The sequence below is a fragment of the Ceratotherium simum genome, chromosome 23 (genome assembly GCF_057802395.1).
Source record: "Ceratotherium simum simum isolate JZ-2026a chromosome 23, ASM5780239v1, whole genome shotgun sequence".
Lineage (NCBI taxonomy): Eukaryota > Metazoa > Chordata > Mammalia > Perissodactyla > Rhinocerotidae > Ceratotherium > Ceratotherium simum.
In genome coordinates, this window is record NC_141922.1 from 12,092,389 (window position 1) to 12,116,310 (window position 23,922).

At 42.5% G+C, this 23,922-nt stretch overlaps 1 protein-coding gene across 1 annotated transcript in view; it reads left to right on the forward strand.

Moving 5' to 3' along the window:
* The window catches only part of ADCY8 (adenylate cyclase 8), a 226,922-nt gene that overhangs the window by 117,456 nt on the left and 85,544 nt on the right, over positions 1–23,922 (forward strand). Inside the window, exon 8 of the mRNA XM_004431063.2 lies at positions 17,426–17,623. Within this exon, the coding sequence (XP_004431120.1) occupies positions 17,426–17,623 (198 nt within the window). The remainder of the gene's footprint in view (positions 1–17,425; positions 17,624–23,922) is intronic.

Here is a 23,922-nt window from a genome sequence, read left to right on the forward strand (position 1 = left end):
AGGTTAACCTCGGATTCCTTCCAGTTCTGTGTGAAGAAGCTGTGGAACAATGCATGGACCAGATTCCACTGGGAAAAGATGCACGTTGAACCCAGCCTGCGTGCCTTGCGAGAGTCTACCCTTAGGTCTTCACTATTCTTTTGTGAGTGTTTAATTTTCCCCCACATTATTAAGTCCACACAAGTCATCACTGATTTTCAGTGCCTACTTCTTTCCATCCCTGAAGTGGTGTACTTGAGACAATTTGCTATTATATAAAATAGCGATCTTTCATACTTCCTGGAGTGGGTGCATGCCCAGCTGACAGTACCCTCTCTGCTTCCTCTGCCTATTGTTAGCTTGAGCCTGCAAGCTGGTATTTAGAGAAAAGGAGATGCATGCCTCACCCTGAATACCTCAATAACTCTGCATAAAGTTCTCTCTCTTGGTTTTTTTAGTTTTCCTTTTATTTTTGGTCTTTCCTTTTGAAAAACTCTTTCCATTTAAGCTGATTGTGGAAATTGGGGTATTATCTAATTGTTCCAGCCTCAGTTGTACCCAACCTTCCTACTAATAATTGAGAACCAAGAAGAGAGAGGAGGAGATGCTTGGTTTTATTCCGTGATTGATTGATCTGGTAAAATTGTATAGGAATCATTGAAATAGTTCTTTGCTGATTTCCTAAAGATATTTGCTGGTGTCATCAAATAATTATTATAAAAGATGTCATTATTAGTTAAAGACAATTATTCTCGGTGTTTAGCCATACCATATATTTCTTATGATGCTTGAGTTTTGCCTGGAAACAACCCATCTGTGACATCTTCAGCATGAATAATCTCAATTCATTTTGCTGCCTTCAGACTTAAGAGCCAGTGAATGTGTGCTGATATTCATAAATAGCTAAGTGACACTAATAACATTTTGGAAATGACTGAGTCAGTTAAAATGGTCACAAGCACTCAGAGTTTGCACTTATGCTTAACTCTAGAAGTCAGTGAGTCATATGAGCAATTCAGAGATGTAATGTAGGCCTGGAAGAGATCAAGACTGGTCTGGCGAAACTTGCACTCTGCCGAAACACCCAGTCAGTTCCACAGAAAACCCAGACCATCCGAGTGTTTGCATAACAAAGATAAAACATACTAATGCTTCACTGGGGGGTTTCCAGCTACATTGGCCAGATGTTTTACGGCTTCCGTTGATTCCTAATGTGTGGTTAGAAATATTTTTAATGACATCGGAATTCTGTGCCATAATCTGTGCTATACAGACAGTATATATTCAAATAGTTACATTCTCGTGTATTTATTCATTCAATAAAGATTAATTGAGCAACCATTACATGCCAACTGTGGCTGGTAATAAAAGAGGAGGAAGAGAGGGAAGAAACACTTTAGAGGTAAAGTCGGCCAGTAGTTTATATGCTTCGTAAAGATAGGAATTATATCTGTTTTACGTAGCACTGTTTAGTCCGCAATTAGGACAATAGCTAGTAAATAACAGGGCTTGATTAAAATTTGTTAAATGAATGACTGAAATGATAGATGTGAGTGGCAAGGGAGAGGAACCAGTCAAGTTTGACTTCTGGGGTTTTTGCTTGGGTGAGTGGATGGATGGTAGAACTGCCCACTGAAATAAGCAATGCTGGACTGGAAAGAGGTTGGATGGGAACAACTAGGAATTCAGTTTGAGACATGTTGCGTTTGAGGTGCCTGGGAGAGATCCGGGAAGAGAGGAAGCAGTCAAAGGGGGCAGGAGAGAATTAGGGAATGCAGTGTCACGGAAGCCTAGAGAGCAGAACATTTTGAAGCAATAACAAAGTCTAACGTAGCCAAGAGGCCCAGTAACAGGAAGACTAAAAATTGCCAATTGGAATGGATTGAAGAACATCATTGGCAAGAGACAGATTTGAGGAGGTGGTGAAGTCAGAAGCCAGATTGTCACAGTGGATAAGAGAGAGCTCTGGGTTTCCAGGAAGAACCGCAACTCCACCCCGTCCCCTCCCCCTACCCATCTCAGGAGTCAGTCAGTGGTTTGGAGGAGCAAGAGTAGTCACTAAGAGTTATTTCTGGCCACTTATGTGAGGCTTCCACTTCCTGTCTATGCCTGCAGATACTCCTTTGGTTTTGATGTCGTGCATCTTCCCTACCCCTACATTTGTGTCCATTTGGGTTCAAATTGCTGGTTTGACCCATTCTGGGTTCCGGTACCCTGGTTGCTCTTGGGCACCTGAGCACTCATGCTTTGCATCCCTGACTCCTGACACGTTCAGCGGTTCTGCCCACTGATTTGATGTCTTGGCTCCCTGAACCCTGGCTCAGTTACCAGTGAGGCTTCCTATGCTCTGAGCCTCTGAGTGAAATGAAAGTAAGAAAACTAGAAAGCAAATCGTTTGTGATCACAGGTGGACTGTTGAAATTTAAGGTTACCAAAGTAGAAGTAGGTAGCTGAAGTAGATCAAAAGTTAATATTTTGACTGGGGGGAGGATGTCCAGAAATTTCAAGGCTAGATTGTTGGACAAGTCATCATCATGGTCATTGAATTTTGTCTTTGTCCCAAAGACAAAATTTGGGATGAAAATGAAGACTTAAGAAAAGGGTCCTTATATTAAAGATCATATTTTTCCCTCCTAGTTGCAGGCTACAACTACAATCTATTTGTGGGTTTGAGCTCTTGTGCATTCAATTATTTAACACGCTCTCAGTATTCTAGATGCTGGGATCCAGTAATGAGAAGACAGACTTTGTCCTTGTCCTCCAGGAGTGTACATTTTAAGGGAGTGGGGAATGCAGACAATTAGTCAAAACATATAAGTGCTATGAAGGAAATAGAGATATGTGACTAGGGGCAGATAGAGTCACTGCAGATAGGATTGTCAGGGATTTGTCAGAGATAGGATTTGTCAGATAGATTGTCAGAGATAGGATTGTCAGAAGATTCAATCTGAGTGCTGAAAGGACCCTACATGCAAATAACCAGGAGAAGAACACCGTAGACAGAGGAGACAGCTAGTGCAAAGATCCTGAGGCAGGAAAAAGCTTGGTGTGTTAGAAGAAGAGCAAAAAGGCCCAAGTGGCTATAGCATATTGAGCAGGGAAGAAGGGGGTGCAGATGAAGCCAAAGGGGATGGGAGCTTGATCCCGCAAGCCTGGTTGATTTTGGGTTTCATTCAAAGGGAAATGATAGAAAGATTTTATGCAGGGCAGTGACGTGATCTGATTTAGATTTTTAAGAGATCACTTTTGGCTGCCTTGTGAATATTGTAGGGGGCAAAAAGGGACTTATCATACAAACTGTATCTTAGACTTATGATTAAAAAAAGAATACCAAAAGGTGAAGCTTTCATGTCGCTATAAAATGTAGTGTGTGAGCATGTTAATCATTTTAACTTGATTTTTATGACAAGTGATATGCCAGGAGAAGTGGAGCCACGCTTGTAGAAGCAAAGCTCCTTTTCAGAGCCTGGGGTCTGTCCCTGAGATGTTGTGAAATTCTCACCGTCCACCCATCCATGCCTTTCACATTTATCATGGCAACAGAATCCAGGCATTTTTCTATTACTCCTCCAGGCCTTTTAAAAGAATGACCTGGAGGAAAGTACACTTTTGGTACTTCCGTTGAATATATTAGTGGTTTTTACACAATAGACAGGTTTTGATCATTATTGTTATCAAGAATTCAATATGTGCACCGTGAAGATTGAAAACATAGATGGAATTTCTATATTCCACACAATGAATGGAAAGCAATTGTGCTTCGTTGCTGGAATATAGATCAATATCCACACGTCACTAATACTAATAGAGGTAGAGAGTTTGGGGCCGGGTATCATGTTGGGAGCATTGCTCACAGTCTTTCCATTTAATTCTCACACCAGCTTTACAGGGTAAGTGTGAGGTGCCTGTTTTACACATGATAAAATTATGATTCGTAGAGATTGCTTAATTCCCTGAAGGACATGTAGCCAGTAAATAACAGAGCTGGAATTAGAACCCGGTTATGTCTGACTCCAAAAACCACATCGTTTCCATCAGGCCACAACGCCTCCCCTTTGTGGCCTGAAGAGATATGCTAGATTTCTACCTTCTACCTTGTTTCCAGGTCAGTCAGTCATAAAAAGTTGTGTGTGTGTGTGTGTGTGTGTGTGTGTGTATGTGTGTATTCACCCTCTGCAGTTGCATCACTTGCTCAGCAGGGATATTTAGAAATTTTCTGTGAAAGCTCCAGGAAATGACCAGATTTTCCTCCAGCTAGTCTTGTCATACCAGATAGCATCTCACCCTCTGAGTGTCCTTATGAGATAATTGTTTGCATGGAAAAGGCTAAGCTGGGGAGTCTCTCACATCTACCCAATGATAAAACAACTATTTGATGTAGTCCCACTTGGATTGGAGAATGTTGTCACCAGAAGAAAAGGAAATGTGGAGGGAGGACGGCTGGCTGGGCTAGAAAGCAGGATATAAGAGTATATTTAGGTTCTGTATCTTCATCAGTCCCGGGTAGGACTTTTCTTCAACCCTGTTTTCTGTATCCATTGGAAGAAAAGACAGAGTTCTCATCCGATCACCTTGCTGATCAAAACCCTCGTGTCAGCCTGATGCTGAGGGCCCCAGTTTCCTTACCGTAAACTGGTTAGTCCTGTAGCTTGTGAGTCTTGTGATCTTGAGACAAATCTCTGCAGGACCCAGTTTGCTCCTATGATAGTGGAAAGGGCCTGAAAGGAAACTCAAGATAACTGAGTGATAGCCCTGATTTGTCCACTTACTACTGCAAGGCCTTGGGCAACCACTTCTCCCCTCCACGCCTCAGTGCTCTCATCTGTACCATGGCAGGATGAAATGGATGATCCTGACACTTCCTTTCAGCTCTGACATTGCCCCATTCAATTTCTCCACCTCAGACACAGGCTGGGAGTCTGTGGCTATACTGGTGAGTTACCTACACTTCTGAATCCTGCCACTCAAATCCCAGAGAACAAATAATTCACCAGGAATCAATGGGAACTCCTGCTGTTTACAGTTATCCTAAGGTAGGATAACAGTTATGATAATCAGTTAGTGAACCATCTTAAAACACTAAAATCAAACTCAGCAACAAGAGTTAAAGCAAAAAAAAAAGTATTCAGGTAAAATCTCATCTAACTAGAGAATGAAATTTACCCTTTCTCTCAGCATTCTGAATAACTGAGTTTTGATTATACGGATATTAACACCCAAATATTACAAACACTTTGCCTTCTTTTGGGGTCCTGTTTTCAAGATGATCATTAAGTCCTCCTATCGAGTAATATTGATCCTGGGGATTTGTTTTCTTTCCTTCTGTTTCTGCCCCTAAAAGGCAGTATGCAAACTAAGTGGCAGGCCCCTTTTTTGTGCATACAAATGCCCACAAGAAAAAGAAATCTCTGAATTCAAATTCATTTTACTTCTATCATTCAACTTGAGCAAGTCAGTCCCCCCAAGATGTTCATTTGTTCCCTCATTCATTCAGTCATTCATTATTCAACTACTCGTTGAGCAACGGCAATTTGCCAGGCACTGTACTGGGTGCTTGGGATAGAGAGATGAAGAAGGTCCAAGCTGTTAAGAAGTTCACAGTCCACTGGTGTTACTAACAGATCAATTGGCCCAGTGTGAACATTGCTATCATTAAAGCAAGACAGTGTAGTAGAGGATAGAACATTGATCCAAGATAATCAGGAAAGACCTTCCCAAGGAAGTGACTATTAGGCTGAGATCTACAGACAAGCAGGGGTGAAGCCAAGAAGGAGGGAACACGACTCCACGTGGAGGGAAGCACCAAGGCCACCATCTCAGCCTGGGTTTGTGCTGCTCAAGACCAAAGCACAGGCTTCTCTTTCCCCACAGAGAACTCTGACCTGAAATTCCTACCCCTGAAAAACACCTGAAATATTGGGTATTGGTCTTAAAGAGGAAGATGTTTTCAGAGCTTACTGCTTCTGTGGTAAGCTGCTGAATATCTAATTGTCCTGGTTCAGTCTTAGTATGCAAGAAACCATAGGCAAATTTTTCTCCATAGGTAATTTGTTTTCAACCATTTTCACATCGGATTAAGTTTTGATGTTCATCGGATGGGACATCTGCAGGCTTTTTGAGTAGAGAACATGGAGGGCTTTGGACATTTCCCTGAAGTCAATCTGCACTCTTCTGGTAAGAGGGCTTTTGCTGACAACAAAACGCCCCAGGCTGTCCTTAGCCCTGACTCAGAGGATAGCCACTGAGGTCAGCCAGGAAGAGTCATTAGAGGGGTCTGGTTTTTCACTCTCTTCGGGAAAGCAAATGGATTTGAAGGCTTCCAGAGAGCGTTGAGTGGATTAAGGAAGCAATTTGATCCATTACCTTTGACTAATCATTCTTTCTTTCTCTGACATTCCAGGGGTAGACTAAGGTGGAAGAGATAAAGGTAGAGATGAGTTTGTGGCTCACGTAGAACTGCAGATCTGAAAGTGTGCGTTTAAGTTGGCAAGTGTATAAGATGCAGCCTATGGCTACTCCATGCCCAATAACTGGCTGAAACTTTTCTAAACGACCTAGTTGGACTCTTCATTCACCAGGGATTGACTAGTTGTTTGGGAAGCCATAAAATTGTGGCCTGAGGAACTAGAACCAATGAATGTATGCTATTTTAAATATGTGAAGATAAATGTATAGTATTTTAAATATGTAACGATGGTTAGGGAGAGAAAGCAAAAATCTGGATTTTTTTTTCTGACTTGTTTATTTCCTTGATTTGAAAAAATAGAACTGGGATTTAAGTTTTATAAATCTTGGTGCCAGTTTTGCCTATGACGAGGCTAAGATTCTTCACTGTAAAATTTCTTCATTGAGCTACATCAGGATTTTTCCATCTTTTCTCCATCAAGGATGCCTTTTATTATTTTGACCCAGTGCAATTCTTATGGATGGAGGTTTTTCTTTCCAAATAAAATTGCATTTGGTGTGAATGAATTGGTATTCCCATCTTTTAAAGTGATTTGGCACATGTGTCATGACCCGTCACTGCTACTGCTCTGCACAAGGAAATGAGAGTTGGCACTCTAAGGTGATTTAATTCCAGCCCAGAGCAAAGACACTTGACATTTTTGTTGGCCTGAACAGCCCCGTCTTGGCTATTTGTGTATGTACTTGCTTTTGCTTCACCGAGGGTCAAAAGGAATTACAGTGGTAATTCCTTGAGTATTGAAGGAACTTTTTGAAAGGTCCTCTCACATCTCAAGGATCCCCAAACTACTTCTGTGAATTCCAGGTTGTGAACCATTAGATTCTGTTGTGTCTTTCCTGCTCTATGACTTTTATGTCACTTTCAGTCCTCAAAGGATCTCTTCACATCATGAGATGACAAGGACTCTGTATATATCATATTTGGTAGCACCCACTCAGGATTCCATGTCTTGGGCATACTTGAACACAGGACTGCTCTTAAGTGATAAACTCAGGAATAAACATTGGGGATAATAACAGCCCAGGAAAGCTAAATTAATTAGAAGATTCCAATAGAAAAGTGTGTCGTAGAAAAGTTAGGGTATGCTGAAGTAGAAGTCACAAAGTCCTAAAGACATGACACTAACCTGGGGAGTGTCTTCTTTTCCCAGGTTTGTCCTGCCATGACTAGTGAAAAGTAAGAGAGGCTGGATTCTTGAAGGGCAGTAATTTGTAGCTCCATTGGAACCAAACGAAGGAAAGCATCAATAACTAAATTTAATTAGCAAATTGTATAACAGGAGTCTGAAAAAAACTCAGACCTATAGATGTAAAAACAGCAAAATGAGCAATTTATCGTTTATAATACTTATTTCATATTCCTAAATGAAATCAAATCAAAATCTTAAAAAAGTTCAGGTAATTCTTATATTTCAGTTTTCTCTAAATTTCTGTTAAGAAAACACACTCACACACACATACACACTTTCATTTTCCCCATAGCATTGACATTTCTGAAAAATCCACATCTTTGATGTTCACAAGAACACTGAGTAACTTAGGTCCTGATATATGTTTATTTATTCATTTCCTGAGCTGAAATTATCCAGATTGCTAACCCAAGGTCATTTGGTCAAAGAGATAGTGGTCACCTCTCCAACAACAGCCTATGACATTTCGGCCCAGTGATTTCAGTGCTATGAGCACTTTGATTCACACCCACCCTGTGGTCCCTTAAACAAACCATTAATGTGTCAGCTTCTCTCCCCAACTCATGAGTCATGTCCGGAGCAGGACTCCTGCCTCCCACCCTAGGCTCACCCCATCCCTGTCACTCACTCCACCCCTAACCCTGAGATGAAGTCAGTGCTGGGGTTTACATATCTGTTCCACACATTAGTATGGATGTGATATTTTAAAAGCTAAAAATTCAGTTGGCAGCTTGCCTCAAATCATGTGGCCTCCAAGTGGCCACATCTAAAGATGTTCCAAGTTCTGTTTCAGCCAATTCTGCCAAAGTTTAACAACTCTTTTTGATTAAAAATGGCCCAAGTGTGTAATGACTCAGGCACAATCACATTCACAAACTGAAAGTTGCATCTTCCAAGGAACTCAAAGGGTAATATCAGAGTAAGGAATCCTGAATTAGCTAATAGAGGATCAGCGAAACAGAGCCAGACAAGCTTCTCAGGCAGACAGAATCAGTGTCAGACACCACTTGTCCTGGGTTAACCCAGCTCTGAGGTCCTTGGCCCAGGGCTTTGGGATGAAATCTGGAACACTGGAGATTCCCTCTCTGGGTTCTGAGTCTCCTTATCCTGAGAGTTCTCCCTGGTCACCTGGAGTTTTGATTGGCCTGCAAGTTCAGCCACACTGACCATTTGCCCACACCTCATCCATAGATAACCAAAACCAGTGTATGTCCAAAACCATGAGCCAGTAGGATGAACTGAAGCAAAGAGCAAGGCCTTTAATATCAGGCTAAGCACACTGGGAAGACAGCCTACCATGTCTGGGCCCTAAACCCCAAAATGAATAAACTGTTCTAAGGATTTTGCTTATTGATATTAGTCAAAAGGTCAAGAGTGAGGTTGTGGGGTTCAAAAGAGTAGCAAACTGATAAATGCTTATTGTGGGATCTGCCAGAACTAGGGGTACCTCCCCTGTCATTGTTTTATTCTCTTAATCATAAACAGATTCAAATTTCAGGACACAAAGTGACAAAGGCCGATCAAAGGATTTCACACATCCTTTATGCTTTATCAAATATAACATCCAGACAATATTTGCAAACTTCCAGTTCTGCCTAAAGGTGGGAAGTGATGATTTTCCAAATAGCCTGGGCCCTAGACTGACACTGTTTGCTCATGATTGAGGATTGGGAACCAGGCTACAGAGGGGTGCTGGCATCCTGCAGCAGGCTGGCTGGAAATGTCTGGACTATTATTTCAGCAAACGGAGTGGACCCTGGTTATTTCGTTTCCTGGAGCAGAAGCTATGAGCTTATTATGAAAATTACTTCAACCTCTTCCCATAGCAGTATCCCATAGCCCTCCTTCCATGGTAAGATCTCATTACACATTCTTCTGCTTTGTTTGGGAAACAGATTATGGTGACATAAATATCCAAAGGAAAAAAAACGAAGAGGAACTAAGTAGGAAGCCTAGCTAAAAAACCATGAGACATGGAATTTGAATGTGATATTTCATTTTCTCTCAGTGCAGAGAGGAAAAGTCGTGACAATCTTGACTAACATACCTCGCTGAGAGAGAATAGTCCAATTCGCTAGCACCTCCTTTCCTCTAAAAAGGAAAAGCTGTTTTGTGGTGGTTCTGGGAAGCCCCGTGTGGATATTTTCCCAAGGGTCCCCAATCAGTGTTTACCCAAATGCCACTTATAGCTTTCTTACAGAAAAGCATGACATCTCACATCCAAGGAAGTCTCTAATCCCCCATCACTAGATTTGTGCCTTTTTCAAACACAGCAAATATTCTCCCTGAGGCCCTGACGCAAACCATGTAGACTAGATCACCTCAAAGCTTTCCCATGAAGTGAGCTTTCTTAAAAAGGACATAAAAATAGGGGCCAGTCAGGTGGCGCAGCGCTTAAGTTTGCGTGTTCTGCCTTGGCAGCCCGGGGTTCGCCGGTTCAGCTCCTGGGCATGGACCTACTCACTGCTCATCAAGCCATGCTGTGGCAGCACCCCACATGGAGGAACCAGAGGGACCTACAACTAAGATGTACAGCTATGCGCTGGGGGCTTTGGGGAGAAAAAAGAGGAAGATTGGCAACAGATGTTAGCTCAGGGCCAATCTTGAAAAAAAAATAACATTTTTAAAAAAGAATAGGAATCTTCTCTTCTGGGGGTTGGATTGGAGTTTTAACAAACAGCAGAGAGAAAATAGCTCTAATGTGTACACCCGGGTGCTCTTATTCAGGCGTAGTGCTTGTTCCTGGCAATTTCTTCTCACATCTGCCTGTAAAGGTAGGACATAGGAAGCGGGATGGGAACTGAAAGGTAAAATCTCTACCTTTTCCACAACCCACACCCAGCAGGCGGCCAGTTGGAGATGGAGCCACAGAGGCCTCCAAGTTTAGGCATGGGGAAATGCTGCCATAAAGGCAGTGGAAGGGTGGTCTAGGAGGTGGTTGAGGAAGCCGTTGGCCTAAGCTGCTTTGGAGTGCAGACTCCAGCCTGAGAGTCTGGCTCCTTTGTAAAGGATAGGTCATCTCAACACTCCTATCCTTTGTAAAGGATAGGTCATCTCAACAGGAGAGGCGGAGGACCCACAGCGAGGCCCTGAGCCTGCTGGACTTGGCATCCTCTCTAGGTCTTGCGCAAATCAGCAATAAGCTGGCCTTCACTGGGGGGACCTTGGTCACAACTACCTATAGCTAATCTCCAGACTGCCATGTCCACCTCCCAGAGGAGCTAAACGATGAAGCCCTTTCACTGATGACTTCAACCTTCTGCTTCAAGCTGGCTCGTGGGAAACACTCATGATGACAGTAGTCTAGGCTTTGGTCCCAGAAAGGGCTCTAGGTCAGTGCTTTTCCATCTGTGATGCCCTAGCAGCCAGCACTGGGAGGTAGTAATGAGACAAGCCTTCTCTGGATTCTAGGAACCTGAATAAAACATCAAATTGACAAGCATCGTAAGGCTGCCTTTCAAAGATCTTAGTCTTGGCTGGAATTATATTCAATTATCATGGTAAGGCCTTTTATCTCCTGCTGATCAAAAATGAGGCATTTGATTGAACAGTAGGAAAACAAACTACTTTAATAAGTACAGTTTGGGAAACATAATCTTTCTGAATTTGGAGTTCATTTTGGACTCCATTTGGGGGAGAACAGGAAAAAACAAAGGGGCTTTTAGTAGCAAGAGATTGGAAAGAATGCCCTAGAGAACCTTTCTTCCATCCATTCATTCATTTATTCCACACAAGCTTATTAGGAACCTACAAAATAAGCCAGATGCTGGAGATTCAGTTATGGATAAAACACGGTGCCTGAGCTTCAAGGAGATCAGGGCCTAGAGGAACAGACAAAAACACAATTAGGCCATTATAATACATCATAGTAACTGCTCTGCTGAGGATAAGAGCAGCTCAGAATAGGCTTCCTGGAGGAGGTGTCATCTGAATTGGTTTTTAATGTAGCTGTAGGAGTGCAGCCTAGAGGCTGCATATTCCAGTGCATAAAATATAATGAACTGAGTAATTGGCTCTTTGTTTTTTCGTGTGTGTGTGTGAGGAAGATCAGCCCTGAGCTAACTTCCATGCCAATCCTCCTCTTTTTTTGCTGAGGAAGACCAGCCCTAAGCTAACATCTATTGCCAATCCTCCTGCTTTCTTTCCCTTTTTCTCCCCAAGGCCCCGATAGATAGTTGTATGTCATAGTTGCACATCCTTCTAGTTGCTGTATGTGGGACGCGGCCTCAGCATGGATGGACAAGCAGTGCATTGGTGTGTGCCCAGGACCCAAGCCAGGGCGGCCAGTAGCAGAGCGCGTGCACTCAACTGCTAAGCCACGGGGCCGGCCCCTGAGTAATTGTTTAATAGGTCGTATTGTGGCCGGTGTCTAGGCCCCAGCACAAGGTAGGATGCCATTTGCATTGGGTCTGATTCCATGCAGTAGTATGCTCGGGGTACAGACAAACTAGAAAGCCTGTGCCATATGTGGACACCATGTCACTTACGGAGTCATTGGGGAAATTGAAGCCATTAGCCTGAGGCAGAATACTCCAAATGCTAGAAGGTGGCCACATGGAGGAAGGTAAATAGATCTTATTCAGAGATCAGAAAGAGGTCCACTGGGTAGAAGTTATGAACAAAAGCAGGGAAGAACTTGAGAGCACTGTTTCCCAAATGGCATTCCATGGAACATGTAGAGGTGATTCGAGCAAAGAGGATTTTGTGGCTATAAAAGTTTGGAAAATGCAAAGGTTGAGTCTCATTTCTGCAAAACTTATCAGTGTCTTTACTTCAGTAATGTGGACTGTGAGACTCCATTGGAAGAATATAAGAATTTTTCCATTCGACAAACATATAGTGTGGGTATACTTAGTGCCAGGCACTGGCATAGGCACTCAGGACAAAGATATTAACAAAAGAGACAGAGTCCCTTTTCTCAAGGAGAGTAGTGAAGAGAGATGGCAGTAAACAAATAATGGATTCTCATTTCCTAAACTGATTGGTCAACAGAACCATTTTGTAAAGAAGTACCCCTTCATTCTTGTGTTCCTTGGAACACGGCTTCTGGGGGAAACTTAATTAGGAGGATCTAGTAATGAGAGTGGTGACTTCCCCAGACTCCAGCACCTAAACTATGTAAGCTGATTTACAATGTCTGTAGGGATGCTTTAGAGGGTGTTTTGAGACTGGAATATGTGATCCATAAAACCTAATGTGGTTTTGACTCAACAAAACTGGTTGTTTCTAGAGAGTACATCTTCGGCCTGAAATCTCATTGGGAAGAATTTATTTGCTGACACAAACTGATTGAAGAATACCAAAGGTTATGACCATCCATGAAGTGATAGGACCTGTGGGAAAAGTAGGTTTTCAGTATGTACATAGGGCAAAAGTCTTCTGGCCGTGAACCAAATTATGAGCTTAAGAGGATTCATGGCTCCCCCCGCCCCATTCACATGCATTTTACAGAAGGATACCCAGAACCTCTGGTAATAATTTTTACCAGAACCTCAAGACTCTCGGGCAAGACTCTATGTTCAGGAACTTGGGTTCAGAAGGGACTCTGGTTCTCATTTGGACTGTGATCTGTCTTAAGTACCTGTGAGTGAGAAAGTAGTTTCTGAAATGCCTAAGGAGGGCATCTCAGTTAGGATAAATCTCAGGGCCGCAATGTCCTTTTGTAAAGAGACTCAGACAAGAGAGACCAGCTCACCTGCAAACTTGGATATTTCCTGACATTGCTCCTCCAGTCTGACCTCCCAAATATGTGAAAACACCCGCCAGTATAAATAAATATACACATTTATTGTTGTATATAAATATAATATATATTTCAATTATACATGGAAATATATTCAAATATATGTATTCAATTATATATATATATTATATTCAATCATTCTCATGGCATTTCCCATTTCCTTTCATTTCATCCATTAATTTTTCTTATTCTTTAGCCAATTGCTTAAGTTGTTTGTGTGAAAGAACAGTCTCAACATTTGGAGGTCAATTTAAGATTGGAATCATTTTTGAAAGCTTATGCTATTTTTTAACATGATCCCAATCTCACTCACCCTGGTGTTGTAAGTTAAAAAGAGAAAGCCATATTTTATTAAAAATAGCTCATTCCAGTATGATTCTAAATAGGCAAATAAGACATGTTACGCATTTCCCTGATGCTACTTACAAAGGAATCACTGTGAAGATAATGGCGTATGAATTTTTGGTGTTGGCAGCATTATCCCACTGAAGGTGAACATGTGATCAGCTCTTAGTGGCCTTACTAGTGGAGGAGGAGGGGCATCACATTTGAGATAATCTCAAACTATAGTTGCCCCCAAAGTCATTCATGCTTTGCAGTGCATTGGGGGTTAAACGAAAGCAGATATCCCCTTCCTAATTCCAACTTGCTTGACTTCTTGCATTGATGTTGGTCTTCCTTTGAGCGTATATGTCCTGAAGGTATGAGGTACTGGAGAGATTGCTGGTCAAACAGCACATACAATTGTTACATGCAATTGACAAAACAAATGATCAGAAAAGGGATCACTGAGCACTGACTGCCTGCATAAAATACTAGGGATATAATTGCAAGGAATAAAAATAATTCCTTGGACAAGAAAAGAATTCTCCACCTCGGCATCATTGACCTTTTGATGCAAGGGCTCCTTCCCAGTTCTTAACTATAACCTGGTGGCAATGATGAAAAAAGACAGGTGCTTCCAAATTTCTCTCGTTTGAGGCAGCCACGCAGATGACCAACAGAATTTTGTGAGGTATAGGGAAGCTCTGAAAGAAGGAGGTTTTTTTGTGTGTGTGTGAGGAAGATTGGCCCTGAGCTAACATCTGTACCCATCTTCCTCTATTTTGTATATGGGATGTTGCCACAGCATGGCTTGATGAGTGGTGCATAGGTCTGCGCCCAGGATTTGAACCTGCAAACCCTGGGCTGCCGAAGAAGACCACATGAACTTAACCACTACACCACCAGACCAGCCCCTGAAAGGAAGAGATTTTTTTGTGTGTGTGTGTGAGGAAGATCAGCCCTGAGCTAACATCCATGCTAATCCTCCTCTTTTTGCTGAGGAAGACCGGCTCTGAGCCAACATCCACTGCCAATCCTCCTCCTTTTCTTCCCCAAAGCCCCCCAGTAGATAGTTGTACGTCATAGTTGCACATCCTTCTAGTTGCTGTATGTGGGACACGGCCTCAGCATCGCCGGAGAAGCGGTGCATCGGTGCGCGCCGGGGATCCGGGCCCGGGCCGTCAGTAGCGGAGCGCGCGCACTTAATCACTAAGCCACGGGGCCGGCCCTGAAAGGAAGAGATTTTATTGGTCTCTGCCTTACAAAAGTGGTCAGTGGTACAGGCAACCAGGAAGCAACATCTATTCCTAGTTTCCCAAAGGTCCCCCTCCAGACCAATGTAGGTCCCTGATGACATTTCACCAGTGCCCATCAATATGAGAAAAATGAGGACAAAGCTCATTAAATGAGTTATTCATTAAGCTAAATGCATTCAACATAAAGCACTCTCTATGGTTCTGAGATTGTATCATTCTTGTTGGGAAAAAAAAAATGTCCTTTCTTTTATGAAATGATGGTCATATTAGAGAGCTGTAGTTGTGGTAATTGCTGTTGCTGCTGCTGTAATTTATATACATCAGTCCCCAACATTTTGCAACTCCCCTTCTCTGTGAAATCCAAAGGTCCAAGAGCCACTGAAGGTGTGAGGGACTGGTAGAGTGGACAGGCTCAAACTAGTTCAAAGAAGCAAAACTCTAAGAAAATAAAAATTACAAAGAGAGATAGAAATGCCTCACTATGAATGTACATAGATATTTAGCTGATTTCATCTCCAGCTGCTAGACCCCAAATTCAAGCATTTGCCAGGGGAGCATTTTGGCATCTCTGAGCCAGAATGTATGCCCAGACAAGGGCAGGGTGAGCGTCTTTTCTACCTCCTCTCCAAGACAGAAAACTAAATTTTGTCACTTTGCAAACTGTGTAGAAAGAATTTCCACCCAAGAAGCCGATGGGAGATCCACAGCATGGCTGACAATCCAGTCTCCTTTGCCTTCTGAGATGCTGTTCCAATAGCATTTAATCCTAGGGCCTCAAGCCCTCTGGCCCCGCATGAATCCTGCTGTTCAATTTTCTGGAACATTGGTCCCTGCTTTCTGCACTCCACTCCAGCCCTTCTTCTCACCTCTGGTCCTGCCATTCCTCCCCCTAACATCTATCTTTTTCTCTGCGGTAGCCTCCTTGGTACTCAGAGCTGAAATTAACTGCTTCAGCGCCCTAAGAGCATGTACTTTACTTTCTCATGTTGGCAAATGCAACTCCATTCTTTATCCTGGGGCTGGAGAAGAGAGTTTCAGTAAATTCTACCAGTGATGAAGCCCTAATGTAGAATTCTTTAGAGAGCTTGAATTTAGGTTACATTGAATATCTCCATGAAGGTTAAAATGAAGAATCCAACGGTACCGTGGGAAGAATCCTTGTGGAGTGGTCTAGAAGGCTTCATAAGGTCAAAGCCCCTGACCCTGGCTCTTGCTCTGGAGTCAGAGGTTCTGACCCAGCTACGGATGACCTGATGGCTCTTGAGCATGTCTCTCTGAGGCTCACAGATATATGAAAGGTTCGGGCAGGAGGGTCTCTAAGGTACTCTGTCAGCTCTCACAGGCTGCCATTTGATGACTCCATCATCCTTATCTCAGTCTAGCCTGTGGTCTATACGTGGCCAGGCTGAGAGGCTGGCAGAGAATGGCAGATGCAGTGAGTGTGTACAGAGGCAGGGAGTTTTCACTTCCCCACCCTACACAAGTGCTGCATCCTATATCTCCCCCCAAGGAAATCTCTTGGGGGAAGAGATGTCCTTATATACCTTGAGCTCCAACTCCCACTTTTTTGCAAAGAAGCTGCCTTAATTTGGAGCTATGAGCAAGCATTGCATTTGGCTAGATCCAATCAGTTGATCTTGTCACCTGCAGCTGAATCTCCAGGAGACAGAGGCCTCCCTGTGAAACCTGGTGTGTCTTCATAAGCCAACGCTATTTCTATGTCCATCTGGCCACACCCAGTGACCAACCACAGTGGTTGTGTCTTTCCCCACCTCCTGCTGTTTAACCCTGTGGAATGGTGACAGGCTGCAACTGCTTGCATTTTTTCCCTAAACCAAATTAAATACATATATCTATATGAAAATATAGATATATAATAGTCTATGGGGAAAAACATATTTGTGAAGTGTGAAAATCTAACAATCTTTATCAAGTTGAAGGAGCAGATCCTGGCACATTTGGCTGTCTGTCCATGAGGAATGCTAAAAAATATGCAAGCCATGGATCCACCATGGATCCCCAAGTCTCTCCACCACCATTAAAGGAAAGATCACATGAACGTGTGGACTCCGCTTGGTTGGAGATGATCATTTCTGTGGGCTTTTCAGATATATTTTACTTTCTGTTATTTGTATTGGTTCTCTTTCTCTCATACCAGGTATGTGCCTGGTTAGAGAAAGCGTCTTGATTAACGTTTCTAAGCTGACAACTCTCCAAATACCTGAACCAAAGGAATTCAGTGCACCTACATAGAGGAAAGGGAAGTGTCCCTCTTGATGCCATATTTTGCCAGGTTGTGTTTCTCTGAACCAAATGCTAACTTATTGACTTCCGTAGGTTTCACTGAATACAACTGCATGGTATGCGATTACTGTTTGCAATGCAACCTGATCTAAAAAACATTGCATTTCTTTTTAATCCAACGGGGACTAGCAGGTTTATTGTGTTTGCATGTGCTTTCCCCCTAGACTCTGGCTGCCCTAACAAGAAATTCAATAAATCTACTTCCAAACCATCTTGCACAAGCTTTGCATGTCCAGTCTGGGCCTGAGGAAATTAACAAGAGAATAGAACATACCATCGACTTGCGGAGTGGCGATAAATTGAGAAGAGAGCATATCAAGCCATTCTCACTGATGTTTAAAGACTCCAGCCTGGAGCACAAGGTAGAGCTGGGTCTCCAGTGTGGCTCTTTTTCCAAAGTAAATCATTGTCAACGTTCACGGGACTAGAGAGAGAGCCCAGGGGCTGTGGTTTCGGTTGGTGTGTTTCCTGTTTGTTTGTTTGGTTTGGTTTGGTTTGGTTCTGTTTTCTTTTCCTCTTTAAAATCATGAGCAGACTGAAGGCCATGAAAGGAGATGCTGGTTAGATAAGAGAGCCTCAGCTTTGCTCTTTAGGGAAAAAATGCCAAAAAGAACAAAGACGTTCCTTCCACTTTGAGATTATTCACGCAAGTGACATTAGCACCCACTTGCCTCTGCTTTTAGGTGAATTCACATCAGTTACAACCCTTCTAACATAAAATATGAGGGCTCCCAATAACTTGACATAAGCGTTAGTGATAAACACTGTCTTTCTTAGATTGTAGATGCCTATTCTCCCATTTTCCCAGTTTTCTGCTGCTTCAGCGCCCCCCTGATGAAGGCACAGTAGAAAGAAGAAGAGTTGTGGATTCTGAGTTGGGTTTGAATTCCACTCCCGCCACTCCCTTGCTATGTGACCTTCAATAAGTGAAGAATCCTGTGAGCATGAGTTCCGTTCTGTACAATGAGGCTAGTGAATGTGCCTCCCTCATCGGTTATTACAAAAAGCTCTATCTAGGCCATGCCCTGATCAGCTTAAGTGTTCAAAAATGGTAGGCATCACCACATTGATGATGACTTTTTCCAAGCCCCTCTCCCACCCCAGCTCTGAACTGTAAAGTGTTGTGGGGAGGTGGGTGCTGTCCCTGCTTGAAGGGGCTGCTCCTTTGCACTGATGGAAGCTGACAGACCTTCCTTGACTGAGCACAGGAGGTGGCTGGCATCTGCAGGAACCTCGGGCAAGAACAGCAGGGAATTTGCAAGCAAATTTCAGGAGTTTGATCCGATACTCTGCAAGGTTCCAGTGAGCAATTTTTTGTGAGCTTGCTCAGCTGCCGGGGAGATTCTACCTTCCTCGGTTTGGAGAATTCACACTTCCGTGCACACGTACCATTCCCAATGAGTTTCTTTGATAACTACTTAAGGGTTGCAAACTCCAAAATTAATATCTTCCCCTGCGGTTCACAATTTGAAATGTATTGTGTCTATGGACTAACAAAACAAAAAGAGAAGAAACATTTTGCCTCACTCAACACTCCCCCCGCAAAACAGCAGGTGGACTTTTCTTATTCGTGTAATTAAGGGCTTAAGGTCCAAATTAAATGCATTTCCTTTCCTGGTTGCTGCATTGAAGGAGCTAGGAAGAGCAGGGTGGTCTTGCAAAGAATCTTCTCAATTAATCTGTGTAAATACCTGTATCCAGAGCTATACAAAACCCTTTTATTCATTTTTGCTAAAGAGGTGCTTGCTTTGCTAATGACCTGACCCCTGCAGACCATAATTTCTAATGTGTTTTATTCAATAGTGTCTCCATCTTATCTGCAGGCACCTGGTGATGCAGCAGGAATGAATCTAGAGGAGGAGGGAGGCACAGTGTATCTGAGCTTGATTTCTGTGACCAGGGGAGGTTATTCTTGGAGAAACAAAGGGCAGCATCCTGAATGGACATGTGAGGATTTGCCCAGACAGCCCGCCTTGCGCCATCTAGAGTGTGTGCTATGCATTGCATGGGTTCCCCAGGCAGAGAACACCTCACATCAGAAAACATTCACTCCCCTTGTGTCACAGAGATTCCCCATTGACTCTTGCTCTGAGACCCTCTCTATGGGTTGTGCTGCTGCTCAGCAGAGAATATATAATAAGTAATAATCATTGGGTATTTACCAAATACCAGGCACTATTCTAATCTGTTTGCACAAGTTGACTAACAACGACAGTATGAAGTAGATGTTTTTATGAGCCTCATTTTATACTTGGTGAAATGGAAACATGGAGAAATGATTACATGTCATGTCCAAACTCAAACTGTACAAGGACTGTGATCTGAGCCCACTGTGACCCCAAAGCCAGTGCCTTATCTCTTCATGACAGTGCCTCTCCCCGGAGCCCCGGGGCCTTGCTCTCAGGCCCTTCTATGAAGAAGACAATCTTGTGCTATCTTCATCCTCTCCACTCTGAACTTTGGCTGGGGTAGGAGGCACAGGGCAGGGATTTGGGAGAGAGATTAAGTAGGAAAGCGTCCTAGAGCCTTACCAAAATAAAAACAGGGCCTTCCAATTCATAGGATTCCAGAATTAGAGAATAGTATCAGAGTGTACCCACTCTGCCTGTTTGCTGTATACCTGTTTATTGCATTATCAGAGAAACATTACTATCCCACTTACAAAAGAGAAAACTGAGCCTCCTAGAGGTTAGGTAGAGGTCATAGATCTCAAAATCCAGCTGCCGTATTTCATTGACTCTAAAGTACCATCCATTGTGAGATGCTCCATTTTCTACGCAGCACTAAGGAAAATCACCCGACATGAGGAGTCTAAGAGGAAACACTCCCTCCCAGTAAGCTGGGCTTACACCCTCAGGGTAAGAATAAACAGGAAAAACCCACTCAGCAGACAGGGAGAGTGAGGAAACCCACAGGCCTATACTCTGGTATTGGTTAGAGGAAAAAAAGAGCCCCCCAAGAAGTTAAACTACAAAATGGAATCCGCATAGATCTGCCGCCTGAGTTCACACTCTGAAGGTGGTCTTATGAGAAAAAAGAGTCGGGCGGAGAATTTAAAGTGGTCCCGGGTCAACATTGCCCCCTGGTGACCAGCAGAAGCTATCGCAACCTCCTTGGAAGGACTCAAGTGTTTAATAAGACTTCACTCAGAGTATGCCGCCTTCTGATGAAACTGATGAAAGAAATGTTAAAAGGTGGGGAGGAAATTGTGCATCCCAGAACTGTTGAAATATATACAGTATTTGTGACTCCAGAGCCTTTTCTCTTCCCACTGCCCTACTTTGCTTCTTGGGAGCAAGTTTGGACCATAAAAGCATGTTTTCTGAAAGGAAAAATGGAACTGGGAACAATGATTTTACCCTTGGAAATTTGGCAGGGAAGAAAGCACTTCATTCTGTTCGAACAATATAAACATATCTGAATAAGGGAACCCGTCCGCCTCTCCACCTTTATTAGTGAATTAAAGAATACAAAAGCTCCTTTGGAATGTCATTCAATTCAGACACTTCCTGGTCACATTCGCTTATAAAAATTGGTGTATCTACTAACAGTGTTATATGAAACAGGACTTCTGTATACTTCCTGGTGTTTCATAAATACTGGCTGAGTGAACAAAGACTCAGGTTAAGGAGAATACTGGAGGAGACTGCTTCACCCTCTGTGGCTGGTCTCAGGATATTTATTTAGAACTCTAAGGGCCAAAAGACATAGGTCAGTTTTGATCTGACTCATAGCAGTGGAGTTTCAGGAGAGAAAACAATAGCGTTCTACCATGCGATTTCATGGTGGGTCACACACACACACACACACACACACACACACACACACACACACACACACAGAGGAATCTTTTGAGTTAAGCTTCAGAAGAGTGCACTCATGATTCATATGGGTTAGCCAAGTTTGGACAGCACATTTTCCCTTCTCTGTTCCTCGGTTCCCTCATCTGTGAAATGAAAGATTTGGTCAGCTCCTAATATTTTTCAGCAGTCGATGCCATGAGTCTGTCAGTTCCCTATAACCATAGTGACCATATGTCCTGGTTGGCATGAGACAGTCCTGGCTTACATCTATTTTTTCAATGTAATTATTAGTAGCACTTCCTTTCACTCTCAAAAATCACCAGTGTGGATGACAAGTCATGTGATCCATGGCTTGGGACTCAGCCAGATTAGAATTGGTGGTTCTCAGCATCTTTACTTCCCAGCAACCCCATAAGGACTTTCTGAGCAGACCCCTGGATGGGGGCCGGGGGATAATCCAGTCATCAAAGGTCCCCTCCAGTTCCTCCCTAATTTCACAGAAAAATTTTCTGACCTTTAGTCTCAAGCTAAATATTTCCTAAGGGAGCTTACAGATCTCAGGGGCAAACAAAAATTAGAACTATGGTAAAGAGATGTAAAAAACAGGACATGTTTGTCAAATACTGTCGATCATATTGGATGTTTTTTTCTTTTCTTGTACATAACTTTATTCTTATTTAAAAAAATGAATGCACTTTCACTAATGGAAGTTTATACTGAGCATATAAAGCAAAAAGAAGAAAATGACGTCTCCTATGACCTTACAATCCAGGATAACCATTGCTAACATTTTGGCATCTATTGTGCTAGTCTTTCATGCATGCAATTCTATATACTTATCTGGGCAGCCTTTTATTAAAATGGGACCATTTTGTGCATCGTGCTTTGTAACATAATGTTAAATATTCTTTGCTTGAGCCTTTTCCCACATTATTAAATATTCAGTTACAAAATAATTTTTGTAACTGCATACTATTCCATTGCATGTTTAAATCATTTTTTACTTTTTTTCTCAGTTTTTCACTATTATAAATTATAAACTGCATTGCCATGACCAATGTCATAGTTAAATCATACGTCCACGCTTAATTATTTCCTCAGGAAAAGATCCTAAAAATGGTTATAAGAGAATGCACTTGTAAAGATACTTGATGTGCATTCTGAAATTGCCTATACTTTTTAAAAATTACCAACTTGATAAAAACAAGCAGCATCTTCTTGTTATTTTAATTTTTTAAAATTGTTGAGGTTGAATGTCTTTTTGTATAGTTTTATGTTTTGGTATTTAATTTCTCCTTTTGTGATTTGCACATTTGTCGTAATTGTGCAGTCTGTACATTTGTCTTAATTGCTGTCATTTATTGTGGCGCTCACCTCTGTCTTATTGATTTGTGAGTATTCTTTATATAGTGAAGAGTTTAACCCCAGAACACTTACAAGAAGGAGATATGTCTCAGCCTCTGATCCTTTCTCTTCTAGGACAAGTCTCTGAATGAAGCTTAGGATGGGGGAGGCAGTTAATTACGATTACTTATGGATGTTTCCAGGCCAGAGACACCAACCCAAAACCTTTAGTGCCTTAAGAGACCTTAATAACATAGGAACACTTATTTTAAGTGACTTTATTAGGCTTAGTGTTCTGAAAACAGTGTCACCATCTCAGAATAAAGCAACTTCCTCATCGTGAATAAAAATTAGGATATGTTTAATATACACATCAAAATATTGGAAATTTATACTTTTGATATAGGCATTTTAGTGGGGTAAGTATTAAAATCAAACCATATCAATGTTGATTAGATTTCCTTTCTTCTTTCCATGCCAATATCTTTCTGCTAAATTCTGAAACTTTTTTCTTTGAGAAGAGGCCTCCTTTTGTCATTGTGATACATTTAAGCACTAAAAAGCCTCTTTGTCCTAGGCTAATAGTTCTCAAACTTGAGGATCTTGTTAAAAATACAGGTACCTGCCCATCACTCTGCCCCCAAGATGCTGATAGTGCAGGGAGACCCACATTTTGAGAAACGCTCTTCTGGGATTCTGTTGTCCTGCGTTGTTGGCCACTTTTCTCTGTCCTTAGCTGCACATTAGGACTCGGGTTAGTCACTTACCTCACATCTTCAGAGATCAGGTCACATCAGAAGGTCCCAGGTCCACACTTGAGGCCACTGTGGCCTCAGACAGGCCTAGAGGGGATGTCTCCATAAGGCTCCCAATGGTCCCAGGAGCACAGCTCTGGGGACCCAGGTTAAAGTCTCTCTTCGGAAATAGAAGTTGGTGAAAAGGACAGTTGATTAGTCTCCTGATCATTAGCGGATACTGGCAGTTGATAGCTGTCTGTCACTCAGATGACACTGGCACACATGCAAAAGCCTCATATATCTACCAGAGTTCGGTGTTTGTTAAAGGACAGAGGAAAGAACGTAGACTTGATTACTGAGTAGATGTGACTTGAACCCAATTTCTGCCAGTTACTGGTGTTTGATCTCACTGAGATGGTGATGATCACAGCACCTGCCCCTCATTGGGTTCTTGTGAAAATCACATGACACAATACTCATATAATAGATGCTTGAGTAAATGCAATAGTTATTCTTTTCCCTTTCTTTCTGATTGATCCTATGCCAATCCAAATCTGGGTGAGGCTACACCCACACTTAAAATAAGTCTCACACTTCTAGAGCTTCTGTAAAGAGACCACTTCATTAAAAGTGGTGGGAGGAGGCAATCTTAATGTGTCTCGTATCCCAGGGTACCAGGGTCACAACCTTCAAAAATACATAATTACCTGAGTACATAAAAGTGTGTAAACCAAGTACACACCTATAGCCCCTTGGGGGAGGCCTTCCCATCAGTGC